Consider the following 23,415-nt stretch of genomic DNA (forward strand, 5'->3'; position numbering starts at 1 on the left):
ACCTCATGTTGCCTTGACCTTCTATCACACTAGTCTTTTCCTGCTGACAGAACATAGGCCAAGATGTAGTCTGCAGACAGATTTCTTAGTACCTTGGCTTCAGGACTTCTTGTTTGATATACTGAGTCACTCTTCTCAAGTCCCATGAGCAGAAGCTGTGGAAGTCAGGATCATGGTCTTTGATTCCTTCTAGCTTGACTTAGTAAGGGCTGGATTGGATCATGGTCTTTGATTCCTTTTAGCTTGACTCAGGAAGAGCTGGATTCTTTCACTTGATATGATAAGTATCAAGAGAAGGTGGTGTAGGGTGAGAATGCTTCATTTTCATATTTGAATTGGAAAGAAATCAGAAGTTTGCCAAATACTTAAAGAAGTAATTAAACAAGTTTAAGAAGATTTGAAATAGCATGTGTGCAGGTTGTGTGAAGATCTCCATGAAAAGGAGGGGACTGGTTACAGGACAGGACTGTGGACTGTGCAGAGGGATGTGAGTGTTGCACATGGGTAAAAAGAAGGACTCTGGGAGACCTTATGGTAGCCTTCCAGTACCTGAAGGGTGCCTAGGAGAAAGCAGGGAGGGACTTTTTACAAGGGCTTGTTGTAATAGGATGAGAGGGAATGGATTTAAGCTTGAGGAGGTTGATTTAGACTGGATATTAGGAAGAAATTCTTTATAGTGAGGGTAGTGAGACTCTGAAACAGGTTGCCTAGGGAAGTTGTGGATATCTTCTCCTCGGAACTGTACAAGGCCAAGTTGAACAGGGCCTTGAGCAACCTAGTTTAGTGGAAGGTTCCTGTCCATGGCAGGGGGGTTGGAACTAAATGATCTTTACGGTCCCTTCTAGCACAAACTATTCTATAGTTCTAGGATTTTTACTTTGAACCTCCATTATGGGTTATTAGCAGTCAAAAGCCAATACATAGATTAAGGAAATTATTGTTTAATTTATGTTATTACTAAAATTAATTATAAAAGCCTGGCCTAAGTTAGTGTTATGCTTTGTTACTAGCGTGCAAATGAAGAGTTCTTAAAGCAGCAAGTCTACAGTTAAACTTCAGTCAGCACACACACAAAAATGATGCACTGTTTTCATCCTGCTTAAAGTTTCAGAGGATTAAATGTAACATGTGTTATTGTGCTTCCTCTATTGATAACTGCCTTACAGGATGGCTTAAAATAGTCTTGAATCAATTCAGGATTGATGTACAGACTGGGAATAAACTCACAAAACTAATGCAATGCTGCAGAACACATGATAGCACAATCAGCTTTGAAAACTGGTACACTGTGGAGCAGAATACAGCTCCCTGCAGTGCAAATTGTGGTTCCAGGACCAGCACACTGTCTTCCCTGCTTGGCTATTTATAAAGGTGCTGTTATATAATGTGTGGATCTGATACTACTTTTATTGCTGCCTAAAGAGGAGATCCTGCACTTACATGCACCTGTGTACTCCCAGTTGTGTATTCCTGTTTGCCTACTTCTGCTTCACTGGTTCTCTTTTACTGCATGGCAGATCAGTTTGGTTCACTAATCTGGCAGAAAGCAAAATCAGCAATAAAAAAAAAAAAGGTTTTCCAATGGATTAGTAACTTGATTAACTCACTGTGTGATGGGGACCGAAGTACGATCTGGAAAGAGGCGACAACAGTATAGACTGACATGGAAGCTCTTTGCACAGAGGAGCAGAATCCCACATTTGAAAGCAAGGAACCTTTACATTAGTTCATCTGTAACACGTAAGTTCAACATGGTATGGCATCTAATGGAAAAGAATAAATTCTGTTTACATGGTGTCATACACAGTACTACAGGTTGTGTTGTGACCGTTGATACTAAAGGCAAATGTTTGATCTCTTAATTGCTTTATAACTCTCTAACTAACAACTATAAGCACACACATCTCTCTCCAAGCATCATGCTCAAAAGCTGCGTAATCAGCCTCAGAAGGTGTTTTTTGTCAGAGGATCTTGGTCCTGGGGGTGTTACCGAAAACTGTAACCAGGGAAATTCTACAAACTATATATTTTATTTTTTTTTTTTTTTTTAGAAAGTCAACATTGGTTTATTATGAAGTTGCGTAAGTTCAGGCGCTAGGGGCAGCTATTTATGCAGTTAAATGTATCAGCTACGCCTCATGTCAACACCTACCATTTATCCATTGGTCTGTCTCTTGCTCGCTTCCCGTTAAAGGTCCAGAGTCTCTTAAATTCACTACGCATGCTCATAGGGTGCGCGGTTTATTTCGGGCAGGCGTTTTCCAGGTAGAAGGTGTGGGGTTTAACATTATAATGAGGTCAGATTAACCTAGAACACTATTTTCGAGCCGAAAGCTGACTACATTATTTAGTAGCACTTTTTACATGTTTGTCTAGGATGCTTCAACATTCGAGGACATCCCGATTACAAGTCCCTCTCTTGTTACAGTATGTCGTCTAAAAGAACAGTTTAATCCTGAACATGCACGCTGCTTTGGTAACAGGATGGGGGATCCTCCATTTCCCCCCTGTTTTCCCCCATCCCCTGTTGCCTCCCGCCTGTCCCGTTGCCTCCCGCCTTGTCCCCTCTGGCGGGGAGAGGCGTGCTGCTGCAGCCGAGCCGTATTTTCCAGTAGCCTGAGGGCTGGCGGGGTAAGGGGAAGTGGGAGCGGGAGCCCGAGCCCTTGCTGTGCTCGACGTGCACCTCGCTTCACGCCGGGAAGAGTGCAGCATGGAGGGGGGCAGGTTCGAGGGCCGGCTCGGCCGACTGGCCAGGCCGAAGCCCTTACGGGAGCATGCAGCCCGAGAAGAGACGGTGTTTGGAGCGGAAAGCTCCCTCTGCACCTTCATGGCGCCTGACAGGGCTCCCTCGGATAACCCTCTCTCCCTCTCCATAGCTTCGCTGCCTGCCAGCAGGCGGTAGGGCCGAGCTGCCTCGGCGCCAGCTCCTCCTCCTCGCCGGCAGAGGGCGGTGCAGCGACGTCAGGCCCGTGTCGCTGTGCGGCGGAGGGTGTCAGTCATGGCCGTGCTGCTGGAGACTACGCTGGGCGACCTGGTGATTGACCTGTACACGGAGGAGCGGCCCCGCGGTAAGAGCTGACGCGGGTGCGGCCGGTGGCAGGCGCGGGTTTGCCCCTGGCGCGGGCAGGTGGAAGCCCTGAATAAAGCAGCGGGTGGACTGAGGGCTTTCGGGTGGCCGGATGGCGCCAGAGGGGTCGGGAAGTGCCGGTTTTGAACCGCCCGGCCCTGCTCATGGCTGCCTCTGGGGCGCTAGGGGAGGAAGCCTATGTCGCTTCCCTGCGGCTCTGGAAGCTGCGAAGCTTTCCGAGGTTTTTCCAACATTCGGGGTGGAAGCTAGGCTTTTCCTTCGCGCTTCCGCAGGCTGTCCTCAGAGCTGCCCGGCGGCACCCCGCCCGCGACGCTTGCAGCGAGCGGGAGCCTTTGCCGGGGCTGTCGCAGCTTGAGGTGTAGATGCCGTCACGGCCTTCTGAGGCAACGGGCTTCCGATAGTGGCTTCAGTCAACAGCTGCCTGCTCCCTCCTTGTGCTTCCATGCCTCACGTCGGGCCTCAGTCCTGCCTTTGGATCCAAAAGAGTGCCAGTCAGCGGACTCCCTGCCCGGGCAGTTTGTACATACATGTATGAAATACTTGGAATCATCAGTTCTTGTTTGGAAGCTTTGTTTGTTTGCTTGTTTGTTTTTAATAGACTATTATAAATGTAACTGAGCAAATTAATACATTCTAAACCAAAAAGTAACTGTGGTATTCTTATGTACTTGGGGAAAAAAGTGCATTTCTGTACAACTAGCTCTATTTAGAGCTCTTCGAATCACTAGAGGTAGACTTTAGGAAGGGCGACAATGTTACCTTTCCTTAGAGCATTTCTTGCACCCTTTATAGGTTGTACACTTGTAAATTTGAGCACAGTGTCCTACAAAACTGCTCTTCTTCATATGAAACTGGCTCCCTGTTATGGCTACACTTACTGTATCTGGGATTTTCTTTAGTTAATATTGGTATAATTTATTACAGCTTGTCTGAATTTTCTGAAGCTCTGCAAAGTCAAGTACTACAACTATTGTCTTATATATAATGTTCAGGTGAGTATTCTCAATTCCTTGGCTTTGTTTATTTGTTTTGTTTGTTTTTCTTTAAAAGTTGCAAACATGAAAGCAATATCTTATATGTTCTGGTTTGTGACAGAGAGATTTTATTATACAAACTGGGGACCCCATGGGAACTGGCCGTGGAGGGGAATCCATATTTTGGTAAGTAAAAGTGTTTGTGTTTCTTAATTGACAGAGTAATTGTACAGGATAATAGGGATTTCAATTAGATTGTCTTCATCTCTTTGAGGGCAGAATTATTGATGGGAAGTAAAAATGTTGATGCATAATCTTCTTTGGTGTACCTAAATACTTTTTTAACATGTATGCTGCCTTTGGCCATTCTTTTCTAAATTTTCATGGACAGTTTGAACAGTGTTGCTAGACCAATATTGACTTCTGTAAGTCTGCTATGTATTTTAGCCTCTTAAATGCAAAATCTTGAACACCTGGATCATGCCTTTGCTGATCCTGGAAGCAGTATAATTGTGCTAAGCAGATGAAGTCTTGCCAGACCCAAGATGTTTCTGCATATGGGTAGATAATCGGTGTTTGAGGCTCATTGGTACGGCAGATAGTGTGATGGAGGAGGACTTTTCACAAGAGCTTGTTGTGGTAAGACGAGGGCATGGATTTAAGATGGAGGAGGGTAGATTTAGACTGGATATTAGAAAGAAATTCTTTACAGTAAGGGTGGTGAGACACTGGGACTGGTTGCCTAGGGAAATTGTGTATGTCTTCTCTCTGAAGGTATTCAGGGCCGGGCTGGAAAGTGTCTCGAGCAGCCAGGTCCAGTGGAAGGTGTCTCTTGCTATGGTGGTGGGTTGGAACTAAATGATCTTTAGAGTCCCTTCCAACCTGAACCGTTCTATGCGAGTGGCAGATTCTGTTCTGCTACTAGCATGGAGAATGGCAGTTTGGGGGTTTAATCCTGTTTATTACTGCTGAAGTCCATGAAATTGGCGTTTCTGTTGTTTCAGGAAAAATCCTGAGGTTTTACAGTGTGGATAATTTGTATTCTCTTCCTGTCTTAGAAAAGTGTTACAGACTGCATTTTAAAATGTACACCTCACCCAGAAAAACCTCTCTGAAATGCCTCAGATTAAAAACTATTGTTCCATGTAAAAGCAAGTTAGTTCTTTTAAGAATACAGGTCCATAAAAATGCATGGATGCAGCAGATGTCCTGGGTTTACTTGAATGCCAATGTAAAGGTTTTTTGACTGTTTTAGAGCACTTTTAACTCGTGACATATTTGTTACATTTATTTTCAGTCAACTGTACGGCGATCAAGCTAGGTTTTTTGAGGCAGAAAAAGTACCAAGAATTAAGCACAAGAAGAAAGGAACCGTGTCAATGGTGAACAATGGGAACGATCAGCATGGATCACAGGTCAGCATACAATGTTGGAAAGCCTTGGTACATGTCTGAGTAACTAAACTGAAAGTTCCTTGAATTTACAAGAGAGACAGCAATAGTAATGTCATCTCAATAGCATATTCTTGTAGTGTGGTCAAAAGGCATGTAAAACAAGGTTCATAGGAAAGTGTGTTGCATAGTGTCCTAGAGTAACTATAATTTCTCTCTTTGTTGTTTGGATTCAGTCCTTTTAATTTTTTTCCTTTTGTTTATGAATTTCTGTTAATACCTGCCTGTGATTTTGCTAACCCACAGAATGAGCAGTCAAAAAATCCTGTGGAAGTGAAAAGTAAGGAAACTGGGGTTTGAAATAATCTCAAAACTTTGTAGTTATAACTTCACCTTAGTTCGGAAACTGAAATCGTACTACAGAGTCCTCTGCATCATTATGTACAAGTGTGCTTTAGTAATACAGTATAAATTTACAGTACAGTAAATGTACAGTACTGTTACAAAACAATTTTTGAAAGTGTTGGTGTTGTGTGTACTGTTCCCTGTTCATGTTGTTGCTGTAGACATAGTTAAAGTTCTAATCTCACAGAATTATTTCTAAATTACTATTTCAAATGCACTGTTGCTTTTAAATATTAAAATGCCTCGCTTGTAATCTCTTTATGCTTTAATTGTGTATAAGTGGTGCTTTTAATAGTCAAAGCAATTTAAAGAAAGCTATGGTTTTATTCCAGCCAGAGCTTGTAATATGTGGAGTCAGTTTTGCTGTTTCCCTGCATTGCATGTGTGAAATTGGGGTTTTTTGAAAATGCACTTGCTGAATGCAGTTTGAGCAGGTGATCTGACCTTAGCTCACAGCTCACTGCTGCCCAGAGAGGTGGTAGCCTTGTTGTTTCTGTCCTTTCCCCTTTATTGGCTGTCACATCAGTCACCACCTTTGCTGATCTTGCCTAAGAAACCTATCTAGCAGATGACTTCCTGCTCTTCCTCTGCCAGTCTGGTTTTCTGCCAGATTGCTGAGTCAGACCAAGCTCAGGCAGAGGGGCAGTTGTGTGAGAAGCCTGCCTTCCTGGCTGTGGCTGGCTCACCATGTTCTCAGAGCTGATGGAAGAAGACTAATGTTCTCCTGCAGAAGTCAAGAAGAGGCTGGTTTCTTTCCCTCCCCCCGCCCCACTGATTCCAGTGAGAGTTCTCTCTCTCCTAACGTAGAACTCAAGCCCTGGATTTTTGTGTTTACTGTTACTTGTTTTGTATCTTCTTCCATAGTTTCTTATTACTACTGGGGAAAACTTGGATTACCTTGATGGTGTGCATACAGTATTTGGAGAAGTGACAGAAGGCATGGATGTATTGAAGACAATTAATGAAGCCTTTGTCGATAAGGATTTTATCCCGTATCAAGATATCAGGTGTGACTGTTTTTAACTTCCCTTTTTGAGAAATCCTTCATAATTAACCAAAGTAATATTTTTTGGAAAGAGATTCAATATGGCTATCTGAGGTGACCTGTACATAGCATCTTAAACACACTTTTATTCCAGTATTGTTGGTAAAATAGGCAGAAAAAAATAATCAGCTATGTAAGAAAATGTGCAACTATGTTGCCTTTGCAAAAGTGTCCATACTAGTGTTTGCATGCATGCAGTATGTTGGGATATAACTGAGAATCAAGGCTGCTTTTTGTGGGTAAAGAGAGTTTTATTTACATGTGGCTGATGTTAGTCTTCATTTTGTTTTCTACAAGGATAAATCATACAGTAATTTTAGATGATCCATTTGAAGATCCACCTGGCTTGTCCGTTCCTGATCGCTCACCAGAACCAACCAAGGAACAGCTAGATGTGAGTGTTTGTGATAGCTTCTTGAGGAATTTTAAAGTGGGAAGAACAGCATGAAAGCCCAGTTCTGTAGACATACAGTGCTTAAGCATTTTTCATGTTGTGAGGGGACAGGTCATCCAAGTTGTATTTGGAAAATGAAATGGCTTGGTGATAAACAGCTTTTTTCTTCATTTTCCAGAGTGGCAGAATAGGAGCAGATGAAGAAATTGATGACTTGAAAGGACGGTCTGCAGATGAAATAGAAGAAGTTCAGGCAGAAAAAGAAGCAAAAACTCGTGCCATTCTTCTGGAAATGGTGAACATCTTTCTGTATTTACGTATTGCATTCAGTCTAGGAGAATGAGCACTATTTATCTTGAAGTTGGTTATCTGATGGTGATGTCATGACTCAATTTGTGCTACTGAATGTCTGTGGTAAAGTGAAAGGATAGAGCATGATCACTGGAGGCAATTTTCTGATGAAACTGGTGGTTATTTAATTTTCAAAGTCAGGATTAAAAGTGGACCAGTGGAGGACTTGTAAAAACTTACTAGAAATGCAGTCAATTAAAGAGCATAACACACATGACATGCTGCACAGTATCTGTAATCCTGGAAAAGGTGTAGTATGTGTGGGAAAGAGCTGAGCTGATTGGTGATAATCTTTTCCCAAAAGTCAAGGTTAGCTAAAAAAGGCAAGTGGGGTATCGTGAGCCAGTGCAGTGAGTATTGCTGGATAGCAGGCAGTAGAGGGTTATGTAAGCTGAAGAGATGAAAATAAGTGTACTTCTAATTTCACTGATGTGAGAAACCCCAGCTATTAGTTCCACCATCATTTTGTTAAAACAGTATGATTCTCTGAGACTGCCCTGCTTAAAGTCTGTGTTCTCTTTTGTGATTTTGCTTCTTTCTGCAAACAAACTAATGTCTGTTGCCTTTTTGTAAGCATATTAATTAAAAGATTAAGTCTTTTGTTCAGGTTTTAAAAACAAGTGCTACCGTTTAACAGGAGGCGGTGTTGGGGTTTTGTGTGTTTTCCTCTGTAACTCAATTTGCTATCAATATACCTTAAGTATAAGCTGTTGATAATCTCAAGGAAAGGTGAGTTTATCTGGGATACAGAGAAAGAATGAGGAATTGGACCCAGTCCTTTTTTCATTTTCATAATGGTTTCTGTGTCCAGTTCTGGGCCCCTCAGTTTAGGAAGGATGTTGACTTGCTGGAGCGTGTCCAGAAAAGGGCAACTAGGTTGGTGAGGGGCTTGGAGCACAAGCCCTGTGAGGAGAGATTGAGGGAGCTGGGGTTGCTTAGGCTGGAAAGGAGGAGACTCAGGGGTGACCTTATTGCTCTCTACAGCTACCTGAAGGGGGGTTGTAGTGAGGCGGAGGTTGGTCTCTTCTCCCAGGCAACCAGTACCAGAACAAGAGGGCACAGTCTCAGGCTGCATCAGGGGAGGTTTAGGCTGGAGGTTAGGAGGAAGTTTTACACAGAGAGGGTGATGGCCCACTGGAATGGGCTGCCTGAGGAGGTGGTGGGGTCACCGTCGCTGGGGGTGTTCAGGGCGAGGCTTGACAGGATGCTTGGTTCCATGGTTTAGTTGATTGGGTAGTGTTGGATGATAGGTTGGACACAATGATCTCAAAGGTCTCTTCCAACCTGGTTTATTCTATTCTATTCTCTAAAAGTACACTTTTTGCATTTTAGACCTGTATATTTATGTTGGGTACATGGAGAGCAAGGTAGAAAGCGTTGTGTTTTTTACTTTGCTGAAGGCCCAGTGGTGAAATTGGGTAGGAAAAGTATTAATTTTTGATTCTGTTATACGAATGCATCGAAGGTTATTCTGAAGCTGTATTCTCGGTTTGCTTGTGGCAATAAAATGTAGAGAGCTTTAGGCAGAACTGATGAAAGTCTTTTACTGTATGCCACAGGTGGGAGACTTACCAGATGCAGAGATCAAGCCACCAGAAAATGTGCTGTTTGTTTGTAAACTGAATCCTGTGACCACAGATGAAGATCTAGAGATAATATTTTCACGATTTGGTCCCATTAAAAGGTAATTATTGTAAAACACAAAAGAAAACCTTAGATAATACTGAACTTGATGCCCAGTCCATTCGAATTTGACTTAATTAGTATTCTAGCATCTCTGGAGATTTATGCTGTGCCTGCATGTGTTTGGGCAGAGACCACAACAATGATGGTAAAAAGTCAGATCTAGCTAGACGATTATCCTGTCCTAGCAGTGTTTTTAAGTGACAGCCTAGAAACGTGTGGGAATAGGGAAAGCAGCACCCCATCCTGTCCCTTCTTTCAGCATTTTTATCTCAGATGCTACATCAGCTAGATACAGTCACAGAGTTTTTCTTTTCCATGGGAGGATGTATGGTTTGGGATAAAGGTGGCAAATGTTTGTGGTATCCAGTATACTCCTTGTTAACAGGTGCTCCTCATGACTCCTGTCTTGAACATGGCTTCTAGTAGTTTCAGTTAATTCCTCCTCATACTTGTGTACAAGGCATGATGGACAGTAAAGCGTGCTTTTCTGCACCTCTCTGTCCTATATTCCAAAGTCATCTTGTTAAGAGTGCTAGCCTACATACTCATGCTTTGTAGAGGAATTTTCCCTACCATGTTTCCATTTTCTCAGCCTTTTCCTGTTCTTTTGTTTTCATCTCAATATGATATAACAGAACAGGCTGCCTGGTGGGGATTGTGGAGTCTCCTTCTCTGGAGATATTCAAAACCCTCCTGGATGTGTTCCTGTGTGATCTGGTATAGGTGATCCTGCTGTGGCAGGGAGGTTGGACTAAGTGATCATTCAAGGTCCCTTCCAACCCCTAACATTCTGTGATAACCAGAACTGCACATGGTATTAAAGAAATTACAGACCTACAGTGGCACAGTGGTATTCTCTGCTTTACCATCAAATCCTTTTTACAATACACAATTAGGGTTTTACACCCCCATGCTCTTCTTGTTGCATTTATTGATGCTGAACATCATTTGCTGTCCTCTTCTTCAGGTGATAGGTGATCTCCTAAGAACTTTCTGCATTTTTTTCAGTCTTCCCCTCCCTCCCCCCAATTCTACCAGTCCCATAGGTCACTAGAGGAATTTGGTGATGATCTTTACTATCTCCTTGAGAAATGACTCTTTGCTGTTGCCTGGTCTTTCACGTGTTTATCATGCAAACATGTTCCTTATGCCATTGCTCCTTCATCTCCCCAAAACCCTTTTGTGCAAGAGTTTGTTAGAGTTTCCAGAGAGACTTCAAAAGACTGCATCAAACAGATCATCACACACAAGCCTTCTGACTTTTGGAGAACTTTGATTTGGTTTATTCAAGTGGTCCTGTTTATTCAGATGCATGCTAACTCTGTTCTGTGCTATGTTTATACCGCTGTGTGCAGTACCCACATACAGGCCTGCAGGCTCCCAGATCCTGCATTAGACTGCCTGTATGTGAGCAGAACTGCCATTGTTTGCCACTCTTGCAACTCTCGCATGACATCTGGGTGTCCTAGGAATTTCTTTTATGTATATAAGAGTATTTAAGTTTTTTTTCTATTAGTTTGTTCAGTACCTCTTCTACAGTCCTCCCACTTTCAGAAAGATTCTCTGAATCATCTGTGAAGGAGAGTTCTGGCACAAGGCTCCTACCTCCTTCCTCTCTGACGGCTGCTGTCAAGAATTCCTACAGCTTGTCAGAACAGCTTCTCTTTTGGTTTTGATCTGTTGGGGCTTTTTTTGTTGTTGCTGTGTGGGGTTTTTTTCGTGTTTTTTTTTTTTGTCTTGACTGTATTTTGGATTGTGTACCCTAACTATGATTTGTCACTTCCTCAGTACGCTTAGGAGAGGTCTCACCTTATCAAGTTTCACTTTAATGCCACATTTCCTTCCCTTGTGGCCTGTCTGACCTTCTTCAACGTCATGTAGTCAGGATTCTCACATTGTATACAAGAGTTTGGTAATACTGATGCAGTGCTGTGTTGTTGCTGGTTTGTGTCTACTGATTGAGTATTTTAGGCTTCTTATTTTTTGCCCTGTCAATTGCCTGATAAGAAGGTATCTGGTAAAGAGAAAAACAGCATGTGAAATTTGGGTTTCATTAGTGAAATACAAGAAATTGATAACAAATAACATTTGAAAACACATTTTGTTTCATTAATCAGAATTCATCCCTAGAGCTGTAATTCATGTTCACAACTCACAAGTGGTTTAATAGTTACTCAAGCAACATCATGTGAGTTTTTTTGTCAGGACACCTCCACATTAGTAGAAGTCTCAGAATCAAGTGTGGTAATAACCTTTGTTGTGGTGGTTGGATTTCTTTGTTTGGTTTTTAACTGTTACTCTCCTATTTAAACAGTGCTTGCCTATCCTACTTTTTTGTTGCAACTTCATTGACATTTTAATTTTACATATTTATTTTTTTCAGCTGTGAAGTAATTAGAGACTGGAAGACTGGTGAATCACTTTGTTATGCTTTCATTGAGTTTGAAAAGGTATGGGGTTTTAGGTACACTGTATGTAGATTTTGCCTATGAAAGTTAATTTTTGGTATATTTTCACTAAGGAATGGCACCAAAACCCCCAAGTGTGGGCTGTCTAACATTTTTTCTTACTGACTTAATTATGTAAGTTGTAGGTCCTATGTGAAGCAGGCATTTAAGTCTTTCTTTATTGAACCGTGCAATACAAATGCACATTTCTTAGGTTGTCCTGAAACCAGTAAGAGGAAAGCATGTCCTTTTTTCCTCCCAGAGCATGTTAGGACTTTGAAGAGTTAAAGAAGGGAATACCAGGAGAAAAAGGAGGCTTGCTGCAGTAAGGATAGGAGAGTGTGTGACAGAAAGTAAACTGGTGTGTACAGTAGTGTCCTATATTGGGCTTGTCAGAGATGCTTGCTTTATCACCGTGCTGCTCTTGCTGTGGGATTGATAGTAGTAGTTTACTTGATGGTGCATAGCTGCTTGTTTGTATCTACTTATGTCTAATCTGTGAAAGAAACTGTAAGACACTGGAAAACTGTTCTTATACTTAATATGAAGCTTTTACCAGTTGTCCTTTTTTTCCCCCTTGTTTTTCTGAATATATTACATGTGCCAAATGTAGCTGGATTGTCACTTTTCTTAAATAGTAGAAGGAAGAATTGTGATGTGAAATGCTGACATCAGGACAAAGCATCACTACTTCTTTTGAAATGGCACAGTGCAAGAACTGCTGCGATCTAGGCTATTTTAGGAAAAAAAAGTGTGCCATTAAGCAGTTGAATTTGTGTGTGCTGTCTTCTGTGACTATTCCTATCAAGTAATCATTGCTTAAAATTTTCTGGAAACATAACATCAGGAGGAGGACTGTGAGAAGGCTTACTTCAAAATGGACAACGTGCTGATAGATGACAGACGGATACACGTGGATTTTAGCCAGTCTGTTGCAAAGATTAAGTGGAAGGGAAAAGGTAGGTACACTGTCCATTCTTTGACCCTTCCAATGTTGTAAGCCATGACTTCTAAACTGTAAATATTATATGAAGAGAAACAATTGTTACAAGTTTAAATCATCTCATCCTCAGGGATATAAATTTTCCTTGGCACTGTGATAAATAGAGCAACACAGTTGCTACCTCTGCTCTTTACTTGTTCCATAAGAAAGAGTAGGTTTACTACTGTTTTATTAACATTCTATTGCTATGAATTACCTTTTTATCAGATGTATTTTTGCCATTAAATCATTTGTTCCTCTCAAGCTTTGTAACTGATGATGGAAATGCAATCAGCTCTCAATTGTTTGCATAGAACTTGGACTAGGTATGGACCCTGAGTTACTGCAACTTGATCTTCACAGAACTGAGCGGGCTTTGGATCTATACCATGCTCTGCAGTGCATAGTGTAATAACTGATTAGATGGAAAACTTTTGTTTGAGTTGCTTGGGTTTAAATTGTCCTAAATATTGGAAAGGTAACTATATTGTTATCTTTTTGTGCTTATATAGTACCTCCAAAATACATAGAGGAGGTATTGGCCTTCCACCTTCAGTATCCGTCCCTGGCCTAGCCGGTTAATACTGCAGTTTTAAGTATGACCGTGAGGTGGCAGCACGTTGCTGCAGAATAGTTTCAATCTCTGCACTGGTACTTTGGAATCAGTGGGTGGAAAATGCTTCTGTTTAAATCAAGACATGACAATTTCTGTTGTAGTGTTCCATTTGAATTCTTAAGCTGTATCTGTCTTGTAGATTTCCCTTTGTGCAGCCAAGACCAAAAGTCATTTAATAATGCGAAATAATCTGGGGGCTTTCACGGTTACAGAATTTTGTGTAGTGTGACGTAGGACCTGTAATCAACATGGCACTAAACCAATTGCTGAATCATGCTTTGTGATGCTGTTGATGTGTTTTCTCCTCTGGACATGGGCAAGGAGAAATCCATATGTTGCTTGGTGACAAGGAAGAGAAGGACAGAAAATCACAACTTGTCCTACTCTCTTTTACTCTGATACCCAGATGTCAGTGGGTTTTTTTGCTGGAACTGTATCTTCCTACACATCTCCGTATGGTTATGAAAAGCCCTTAAATTCAGAGGCAGAACTTAATCATAGGTGTGGGGTTTGGTTGTTTTTTGTTGCTTTTTTTAAGTTGGAGTGAATAAGTACATTTTTCTGTGAACAGGTGGGCGGTATAGCAAGGACGATTTCAAAGAGTATGAAAAGGAGCGTGACAGACCTTCAAAACTTGCTTTGAAAGAGAAGGTAAAGCCAAAGCAAGAGTATCCTTTTCTGGTCAAAGGTATTTTTTTTAGCTAATTACACTTTTTGAAAGCAGCCTGGGAAGGACTTGTTATTCTTAAAACTTGACAAACTTTGCTGCCGCTTCGTTTAACCATTTGATGTTTGAGATTAAACATTTTGCATTTTTCATCTGATAACTTTGATGAATCTAGTCACATCAGGATATGATGTTTAACTTCCATAATGTGTGCAGGTAAATGATGTTCCCAGTCTACAGCCTTGGAATGACATCTGGCATAACAAAGAGTTCTAAGTGGTTTCAGAGGGGACCTGCTGCGTCCAAAACAGGACCACAGCTGTAACTAAATCATGCTCTGAGATTGTGTTTTGCTTGTGGTGAGCATGAGAGAAAGAAGACCACAGGTAGAAAAGAAAGGCTGTCCTGTTGGATAGGACAGAATTCAATCATCTTAGCACAGTTTATTATTTTTTTTTAATCAATGTGTAGGATCCTTTTCTGACAGAAATACAGGGATTTGTTTCATGAGCTTGTCTGTTCTGGTATTTTATTGATACTAAGTAACAGATCTGTCCTTAACCAACACCATCAGTGCCAAGTATGACCTCGTGCTGGATGAGGATGTAGAAAAGTCTCAAACAAGTCAGTCACACTCGGGTAAAAAACAAAAGAAGAAAAAGCACCACCACTCTGAAGATGAAGAGGATGACAAGAGGACAAAAAAATCTAAGGTACATACCTCTTAATGCATTGACTTCATATTTGTTTATTGCTATCCTAGTAAGGGAAAGCAGGAAGAAGAGATCAGGAATTGATCTGAGGACATGACATGCACAGTCCCATAGAATACAACAGTTGTTAACATACAGAAAACTGATGTTAGTATCTGATAATGAAAAGGGCTTTCCAAATCTTCCCTCATTTTTGAAGCTTGACACATCTGAAAGACTTTTTGCCAAAACATCCTGAAGAGGCGATGTAGCCTCTTACAAAGTAGTAAGAGGTCTTCAGCACTTTGAATCTGTTGTTCACATAGTGCCTGTCATGAGCTAGGAGTTGATCATATTTCGTGAATGCAAACTATTTCTCATTCTCTTGCCAGGCCAACACGTGTTGGCTTTTCCCCATATGGAATCAGAAACTCAGGCTCTTTGCATTATCTTTTTTTAAGCTTTCCTTAACTGCTTTGGAAGTGATTGTGTAAAATCTGCATGCAGGTTTGTTTGCATCTGTATTGTGCTAGCAATTTGGGCTGTGGAGGAGATCATTTGAAGACCGTGTTCTGTCATTCATCAGTTCCACTGCAGCCTGTCAAATCAACATTCTCCTGTGTCTGTGAACTTGGGACAGTCAAAATATCAATGTTTCAGGGAAACAATGTCTGCATGAGTGTGGGGTTGTCTGAGCATTAAGCTGAAGAACAAAAAATTACCAAACCCCAGTTACAAAGCAAGCATTCACTGAGAACAAAGCTGTCTTCCAGCAACTGTGCAGAAAGTAGTAAGGATCTGGCCTCAGTAGTTAAAGCCATTGTCCTGGCATGAGTTTTGTTGCCTGTTGCATTGCTTCTTGCTGTGATGGTAAAGTAACTTTTCTTAGGAACATTAGCAATTACATTTTTTCAGTGTCACCAGTGAGCCCTACTGCTCATTCAGGGTACAAGGCTTTTTGTCACTGTTCATATACTAATTCAGTCAGGATCTGAGGGGACCTGTTCTTATAACTGAAGTTTCCACTGAAGCATATACCTGTACAAGAGGTCTAGACTAAGCTTGATTTAGACTTCTCTTTTTGGCCAATTGATATTGTTGTTTTAATGTTCCTGAAATGGGTATTCATCTAGTTTCACCCCCCCTGCCATGGACAGGGACACCTCACACTAGATCATATTGCTCAGAGCTATGTCCAGCCTGGCCTTAAAAACCTCCAGGGATGGGGCTTCCACCACCTCCCTGGGCAGCCTGTTCCAGTGTTTCACCACTCTCATGGTGGAGAACTTCTTCCGAACATTCAATCTCAATCTAAACATTTCTATTTTTGTTCCATTCCCCCTAGTCCTATCATTACCTGACATCCTAAAAAGTCCCTCACCACCTTTCTTTTAGGCTCCCTTCAGATATTGGAAGGCCAGAATAAGGTCTCAGAGCCTTCTCTTCTCCAGACTGAATAGCCTCAACTCACTCAGTCTGTCCTCATGGGAGAGGTGCTCCAGCCCTTTGTTCATCCTCATGGCCCTTTTCTGGACATGTTCCAGCATGTCCAGATCCTTCTTGTCATATGGATGCTTACTTCTATTCTCTGATGGCAAGCAATGTAGTTCCCTCTTGGAGCTGTGAAATTAATTTCTGGGAAGAATTTTTTTCTGTGTCTGTACTTGAATATTGTCATAGTGTGTTCTGTATAGTATGTATCTCATTTAGAGTGGGGACAGCCCTTTCCAGATGAAATCTTCAGGCATCTTAGCTGACAAAATCCTGTTTAGCATACAAAAACTGTAATTAATTATTTTTAGATTTAGGAATTGAGTATAGTCTGGGGAGCTGGCAGATGAGCTGGCCAAGCCACTCTCCATTATTTTTCATCAGTCCTGGCTCACTGGAGAGATCCCAGCTGACTGGAAGCTGGCCAACGTGGTACCCATCCACAAGAAGGGCCGGTTGGATGAGCCAGGGAATTACAGGCCTGTCAGCCTGACCTCAGTGCCAGGAAAGATTATGGAGCAGGTCATCCTGAGTGCAATCACGCAACACTTAGAGGATGGCCAAGGGATCAGGCCCAGCCAGCATGGGTTTAGGAAGGGCAGGTCCTGCCTGACCAACCTGATCTCCTTCTATGATCAGGTGACCCGCCTGGTGGATGTGGGGAGGCCTGTGGATGTAGTCTACCTGGACCTCAGCAAGGCCTTTGACACCGTTCCCCATAGCAAACTCCTGGCCAAGCTGTCAGCCCATGGCTTGGACGGGAGCACACTGCGATGGGTTAGGAACTGGCTGGAGGGCCGAGCCCAGAGAGTGGTAGTGAATGGTGCCACATCCAGCTGGCAGCCAGTCACTAGTGGTGTGCCCCAGGGATCAGTACTGGGCCCCTTGCTCTTTAACATCTTTATTGATGATCTGGACGAGGGCATCGAGTCCATCATCAGTAAATTTGCTGATGACACCAAGCTGGGGGCAGGAGTTGATCTGCTGGAGGGTAGAGAGGCTCTGCAGAGGGACCTCGACAGGCTGGGCAGATGGGCAGAGTCCAACGGCATGAGATTTAACACATCCAAGTGCCGGGTTCTGCACATTGGCCACAGCAACCCCATGCAGAGCTACAGGCTGGGGTCAGAGTGGCTGGAGAGCAGTCAGGCTGAGAGGGACCTGGGGGTGCTGGTCGACGGTAGACTGAACATGAGCCTGCAGTGTGCCCAGGCAGCTAAGAGGGCCAATGGCATCCTGGCCTGCATCAGGAACAGTGTGGCCAGCAGGAGCAGGGAGGTCATTCTGCCCCTGTACACTGCACTGGTTAGGCCGCACCTCGAGTACTGTGTCCAGTTCTGGGCCCCTCAGTTTAGGAAGGATGTTGACTTTCTGGAACGAGTCCAGAGAAGAGCAACAAAGTTGGTGAGGGGTTTGGAACATAAGCCCTACGAGGAGAGGCTGAGGGAGCTGGGGTTGCTTAGCCTGGAGAAGAGGAGACTCAGGGGTGACCTTATTACTCTCTACAACTACCTGAAGGGAGGTTGTAGACAGACGGATGTTGGTCTCTTCTCCCAGGCAAGCAGTACCAGAACAAGAGGACACAGTCTCAGGCTGCGCCAGGGGAGATACAGGCTGGATGTTAGAAAAAAGTTCTATACAGAAAGAGTGATAGCACATTGGAATGGGCTGCCTGGGGAGGTGGTGGAGTCACCATCACTGGAGGTTTTTAGGAGAAGACTTGACGGGGTGCTTGGTGCCGTGGGTTAGTTGCTTGGGCGGAGTTGGATTGGTTGATGGGTTGGACGCGATGATCTTGAAGGTCTCTTCCAACCTGGTTTATTCTATGTATTCTATGTATTCTATTCTAATTTGCACAAGAATGGGTGAGGAAGTGTGTTCTTCAGCAGAGTATACTCAAAGGGAACACCAGGCTAGCATAAAGCATAACGGTAAGGAAAGTTTTTTTTGATGAACAGTAGCATTTTTAGTATAGGAGAAAAGGAATTTTCCCTATTTTTGGGAAACATTAGAATATATTTGAGGTAAGAACTTTAAAACAAGTAAGCAGCAGCCCTGCAACTAACTGGCCAAAGACCACAAATAGCCATGCTTCCTACATAAACTTCCACCCTGAGCCCCTGGTGTGACAGATATTTTAATTAATAGAGAAGAGGGTCTTATAATGGGAAGATCTCACAAATGAAACTGCAGTTTGTGCTTACACCTCCAGCTATGACTGAAGGGGATTTATTTTCTGAATAATTTCCATGATGTTTTCTGTCCTCTTGCTGTTTAGTTTTCTTTTGTTTTCTTTAGTATGTTTTGACTCATCCTTTTCTTAGTCTGACAGCCATTTCTTGACTCTTCAACCACTGTGTTGATGTTTTAAGAGTCTATTTTTGAGTCTTACACCTTTTGACTTGATTCCAGAGGGTGGAAGTGGTCAGGTGTTGTGGAGTTTTTGTAGTAGGTAACAGGATGTGGGTCTGGAGTGGGAGGCTGGACTACCCACGTGGCTCTGTAAAAAGACAACACAGGTTGTGCTTCTGATTGAGATCTATATTATGAGTTTCTTCCCTTTGCAATTTTCTCTGTTGTTTGGTTTCTTGGGTTTTACTGGTTTATAGGTAATTGTATCTTTGGAGCAGTGTAGTCTGTCCAGTCAATTTTTGTGAGACATAGGGGCTTCTTGACTTCCAGGTTTCTGTAGTGTGTGGTTTTGGCAGAGATACTGATTTTTTTTTCTCCTGTTCTTAATTTCCTGCTCTTACTGCTTATCGGACACTATTCTCTTCTTATTCAGGGTCAGGCTTGATAAAAATCTCAGTTCTGAACAGGCTGTGTCTGCTTGCTGCTTTTAACTAGTGTGCTTACAGTACCTGGAGATGGCATGTGTATTCCACTTCCGTGGTATCTCTAGCTGATTTACCTGCAAGTGCTGTTTGGAAAATCGCTTCTTTTGCCAGAGCCGGCCATGAACTTCCAGAGAAGTGTCTTTCCCTCTTTTCATATTTCCTTCCTCATGTGTGTTTACCCACATAGTGCTGGATTAAGAATTGGGTGATCATCAGTTGCTCATTGATTGATGAGGGGCTGTCATCCTGGAGTGAGAAATCTGGACTTCATCAGTGAGACACAGCCTGTTTTTAAGTAGGAATCTTTTTCCCTTCCTCTTGCAGTGGTAAAACAGTGTGTTTCTCACTTGGATAGGGCATCAAAGATTTTTATTTCAAAATACCTTTGTTTTTTGTAACTTAAAGTGTTTAAAAATTGACTTTTTTTTCTGTGCCAAATAGAAAAGGTAAAATCTTATTTAAGGGGAAATGTAACCCAGGGAGAACTCAGATTCAATTCATTCTATTAACTATAGAACTTATTAATTTATTCATAATACTGGTTTGGTTTTTTCTTTTCTTTTCTTTACACTGTGTGTAGCTACTGTGTGACAGTTTTCATAGCACTTTCAGACACCTATACCTTACATGGTTCTGTGATGGGCATCCTGCTTAGCTGGCTCCATGCACATTGACTTTTTCAATCCTTTCAGCAAGTTTCTGTTTTCTATGACATTCAGCATGGACTGTTTGTCTTTACTTTTCAAGGCTTCACCAACCATTTCCCTTGCCATGACTTGGCCCATAGCCTGTATCCAGTGTTAGCTTGGTAGATTTTGCAGCTGTTCTGCTTTTGTCTTGTTTCTCTCATGTGCTAGGAAGAACCTTCAGCAACAAGGCAGGTAGAAGGGAGCAGTGCACCAAGCCTGCCATTTGCTTTTCTGGCCTACATTTTTGTCTTGTTCCCCTCTACCACCAGTGTGTCTGTCTTCTGATGCTTACTCAGGCCTTGCCACAAAGGGGCTTGGGACCTATCCTTTTGTACAAACATATGATGACTGAAGCTTTTGGGTACAAGAGTAATGTGGCTGTGTGTGCATCAGTCTGAAGTTGAATGGACAGAGCTCTTGCCAATACCTGGAAGTGCCATTCCTTCTTGATGGATTCAGATTTTAAATGCTGTACAGAAACAAAGTGTGACAGTACAGAAGCAGAATAAGCATTTGGCCACTAGTGAGATTACTGTACCCAGCAGTAGCAGAAATTGTTGATTATGTAGATAAAGATCAAATTTGTGTTTATTCATGTATGTGATCCAGGGGGTTTGTGTTCCCTATTGTAACCCTTCCGTTTCATTATCTGTGTAAATGTGAAGGTGGTGTCTGCTCTGAGAACCACCCTAAGACTGCCTTTATGGAGAAAAGCTCTGCTTGGAGTGCTGTTTTTTCACTCTTCTTTTAAATAATTGAAGTTTCTTTGGCTTTACATGCAGTGACTGAGTTTGCATTACTTCATTATTTCCATTTGATTGTACACTTGAAAGGTTTGAATTCTCCATGCTGCCTTTTCTTGTGGACTTCTAGCTTCAAGAAAGTGTTTTGGGGGGGGTGGGGGTGTAGTTGGTCTCTGTAAGTTAGCCTAGAATTTAGACCATTAAAGATTATTACAAGCAGGTCTTAGTGTTGGGCCTCTTCCTAGCACTGGAATGCCTGTGGGGCTTGAACCAAAACCTGTGATAGATATGCTGCTTAGATAGGAGGTCAGAATCCAAGTCTAGTTTAGGAGCTTGTGAGATGCTCATGAAAAGTTTGGTAATATCCAAGTTGAATCCCTGATACAACAAATTTCTGCTAAAGTTCCTTAGGAAATACAAGCAGCAGCATGCCTGGCAGTCATGCTCTTTTCCCAGAAATGCTGATAAAAGCTGTAAGCTTATCTTCTTCATGTAGTTACAGTGGAGGTTTTTTTGTGTGTTACCTTTTTCAAGTCATCATGGATCTTGATGGATCGTGACTCTATTGCAGGTAGTACCAGCTTTAGCCAAGGAGCCAACCCTGCTTGACTAGTTCTCTTCACGCCTTTGTCTGTAACTGCGTTTCTGCCCAATTCTTTTGACAGGATTCTGATCGAAGACATGAAGGAGAACACTGCAGAGAGAGGGTAAAGAGCGAGAAGAAAGACAGGCATCGGAGTCGCAGCCGCTCTCACGAGAGAGACTACTCGTACAGCAAACAAAAGGACAAATACAAAGAAGACTTCCAAATAAGGGACTGGGATAGAAAAGCAAACAGAAGCAGAAGTCCTAAGAAATCAAAAGACAAAGAAAGGTCCAAGTACAGATGAAAGATGAGGAAAGGAGAACTAAATTATGGGTTTTTTTCCAGCATTTCCAGAGTTTTCTCAAATGGTTGTGCAGTTACTGGGTAAAAGCAGTTGCCTTTTGTTGGCAGCTTGGCCTTCAAATTCTGTGAATGCCCAGTGTATGACTGTCTGAGGAAGCCTTGATTCCAGAAAGGTAGTTTCAATAAAGTATTTCACATAAGTGAGATGGTTTGAGTGTCTGATAAGGAATGTTGTCTAAAGCTTCTGGGAAATACAAGGATGCAGTAACAATTGTACTGCTCCTCTCCACTGTGAATAGATTTGCAGAACATGCATCCTTTCTACAAGGAAGTTGTGTTTACCTTTCAGCACTTCCAGATGCTGTTGTAATGAGGGTGGTAGAAGATGTGAGGATATAGAGATGTGCAGTGCACACTCCTTCCAGAAAGCGAGCAGATACCATTTGTGTAGGAATACTCAAAAGTCTTACATGCTTCCAGTAAAATCAAGTACTTAGTCCTGTCAGCACACAGTCCTGGCATCACTGCAGCAGTGGTTAAAGGCACTGAAGTGCTGCAGCGCTGCTTGCAAGGGCCATGGAAGTGCTGCAGCATAATGAATCAGCTGTGTGCACTTGCTTGCTTAATTACACAGATCACTTGGCTGTGTGGCATTGCTGGAGGGAGGCCTCTTAAAAATGGAGGTTCCCTTGATACTTGGCCCATCTGTAGTCACTGTTAAAGATCTGACCTCTAGTGTCTGAGGGATCTGGTTGCTGTGGTGTCAGGCACATTATGTTGGGTGGGCAAGAAAGAAAATAGTCATTAACAGAATGGCAGAAAAGCAGAATTCACAAATTGCATTGTATTTGCCAAACCTAGAAGGGATTATTTTTTGGGGTTTTGTAGCAGAATTAGGTCAGTTAATAGCTCTTGATCTACAGAAGAATGCAGGTCAAGTTATCAGAGCTGGGGTCTTCCTGAAAGGCTGTAGGTTCTCAGATGTCTAGCTTACTCCTCACTATTTAAACAGTGTTAGGCAGTATGCACACAGTTTAAGAGCATGCATGCCGTGTTTCTTTCCAGAGGGTATTGTCTTTCCTTCCCCTCCATGGATGTGTGAAGATTCAGAGGCAGACTGCTTTGGTGAATACATTTAACTTTTTTTTTCTAATTGTACTTTTTCTGTACTACTTACTGTAGTGTCTGATCGTAATGTGTAATAAAATGCTATAGCTTGGCAGCCCTCATTGGAATGTGATCTGCAGGACAAAGACTAAATCTAAAATACAAGGCAGCTAATAAGAGCTGCTGCAAACTATTCTGCCCTGGAGGGCCAGCAGCTGTGCTTGGCTCAAGCATTTGGACGGACTGTGTGCAGAAAGTGAACTTCTGATTAAGGTGCTTCTGTTACAGAATCACAGAGTATCAGGGGCTGGAAGGGACCTTGAGAGATCATCTAGTCCAACCCCCCTGCCAGAGCAGGATCACCTGTACCAGATCACACAGGAATGGATACAGGCAAGTTTTGAATATCTCCAGAGAGGGAGACTCTACAACCCCCGTGGGCAGCCTCTTCCAGTGTTCTGTTACCCTCACAGTGAAATAATCCTTCTGTTTCTGTGGAACTTCCTATGGTTCAGCTTCCACCCATTGCCCCTTGTCCTGTCATTGGGAATCACTGAGAAGTGCCTGGCTCCATCCTCTTGGCACTCACCCTTTATGTATTTATAAACATGAAATGAGGTTACCTCTCAGTCTCCACCAAGCTAAAGAGCCTCAGCTCCCTCAGTCTCTCTTTGTAAGGAAGATGTTCCACTCCCTTAATCGTTTACATGACTCTGCACTGCACTCTTTCAAGCAGTTCCTTGTCCTTCTTGAACCAAGGGGCTCAGAACTGGACACAATGGTCCAGATGTAGCCTCACCAAGGCAGAGTAGAAGGAGGAGAACCTCTCTTGGCCTACTGACCACACCCCTTCTATCTAATCCACCCTAGGATGCCACTGGCCTTCTTGGCCAGAGGAGCACATTGCTGGCTCATGGTCAA

At 42.6% G+C, this 23,415-nt stretch overlaps 1 protein-coding gene across 1 annotated transcript; it reads left to right on the forward strand.

Annotated features, from left to right (window-relative positions):
- The first annotated feature begins 2,977 nt into the window (after positions 1-2,977).
- On the forward strand, positions 2,978-22,249 carry PPIL4 (peptidylprolyl isomerase like 4). The gene is made up of 13 exons (XM_009897069.2): positions 2,978-3,068; positions 4,013-4,080; positions 4,184-4,248; positions 5,360-5,477; positions 6,723-6,865; positions 7,201-7,297; positions 7,476-7,592; positions 9,208-9,332; positions 11,718-11,784; positions 12,629-12,740; positions 13,951-14,047; positions 14,621-14,759; positions 21,164-22,249. The coding sequence occupies exons 1-13, from the start codon at positions 2,999-3,001 to the stop codon at positions 21,386-21,388; spliced, it is 1,443 nt and encodes a 480-aa protein (XP_009895371.2). The 5' UTR covers positions 2,978-2,998; the 3' UTR covers positions 21,389-22,249.
- The last annotated feature ends 1,166 nt before the right edge of the window (positions 22,250-23,415 follow it).

The sequence above is a fragment of the Dryobates pubescens genome, chromosome 6 (genome assembly GCF_014839835.1).
Source record: "Dryobates pubescens isolate bDryPub1 chromosome 6, bDryPub1.pri, whole genome shotgun sequence".
Classification (NCBI taxonomy): domain Eukaryota; kingdom Metazoa; phylum Chordata; class Aves; order Piciformes; family Picidae; genus Dryobates; species Dryobates pubescens.

Excerpts from the sequence above, each read along its gene's own strand:
- PPIL4 (XM_009897069.2), top strand. The coding sequence starts at position 2,999 with ATGGCCGTGCTGCTGGAGACTACGCTGGGCGACCTGGTGATTGACCTG. Across the intron at positions 4,249-5,359 it reads GGAGGGGAATCCATATTTTG|TCAACTGTACGGCGATCAAG; the intron begins GTAAGTAAAAGT and ends ATTTATTTTCAG. Across the intron at positions 14,760-21,163 it reads AGAGGACAAAAAAATCTAAG|GATTCTGATCGAAGACATGA; the intron begins GTACATACCTCT and ends TTCTTTTGACAG.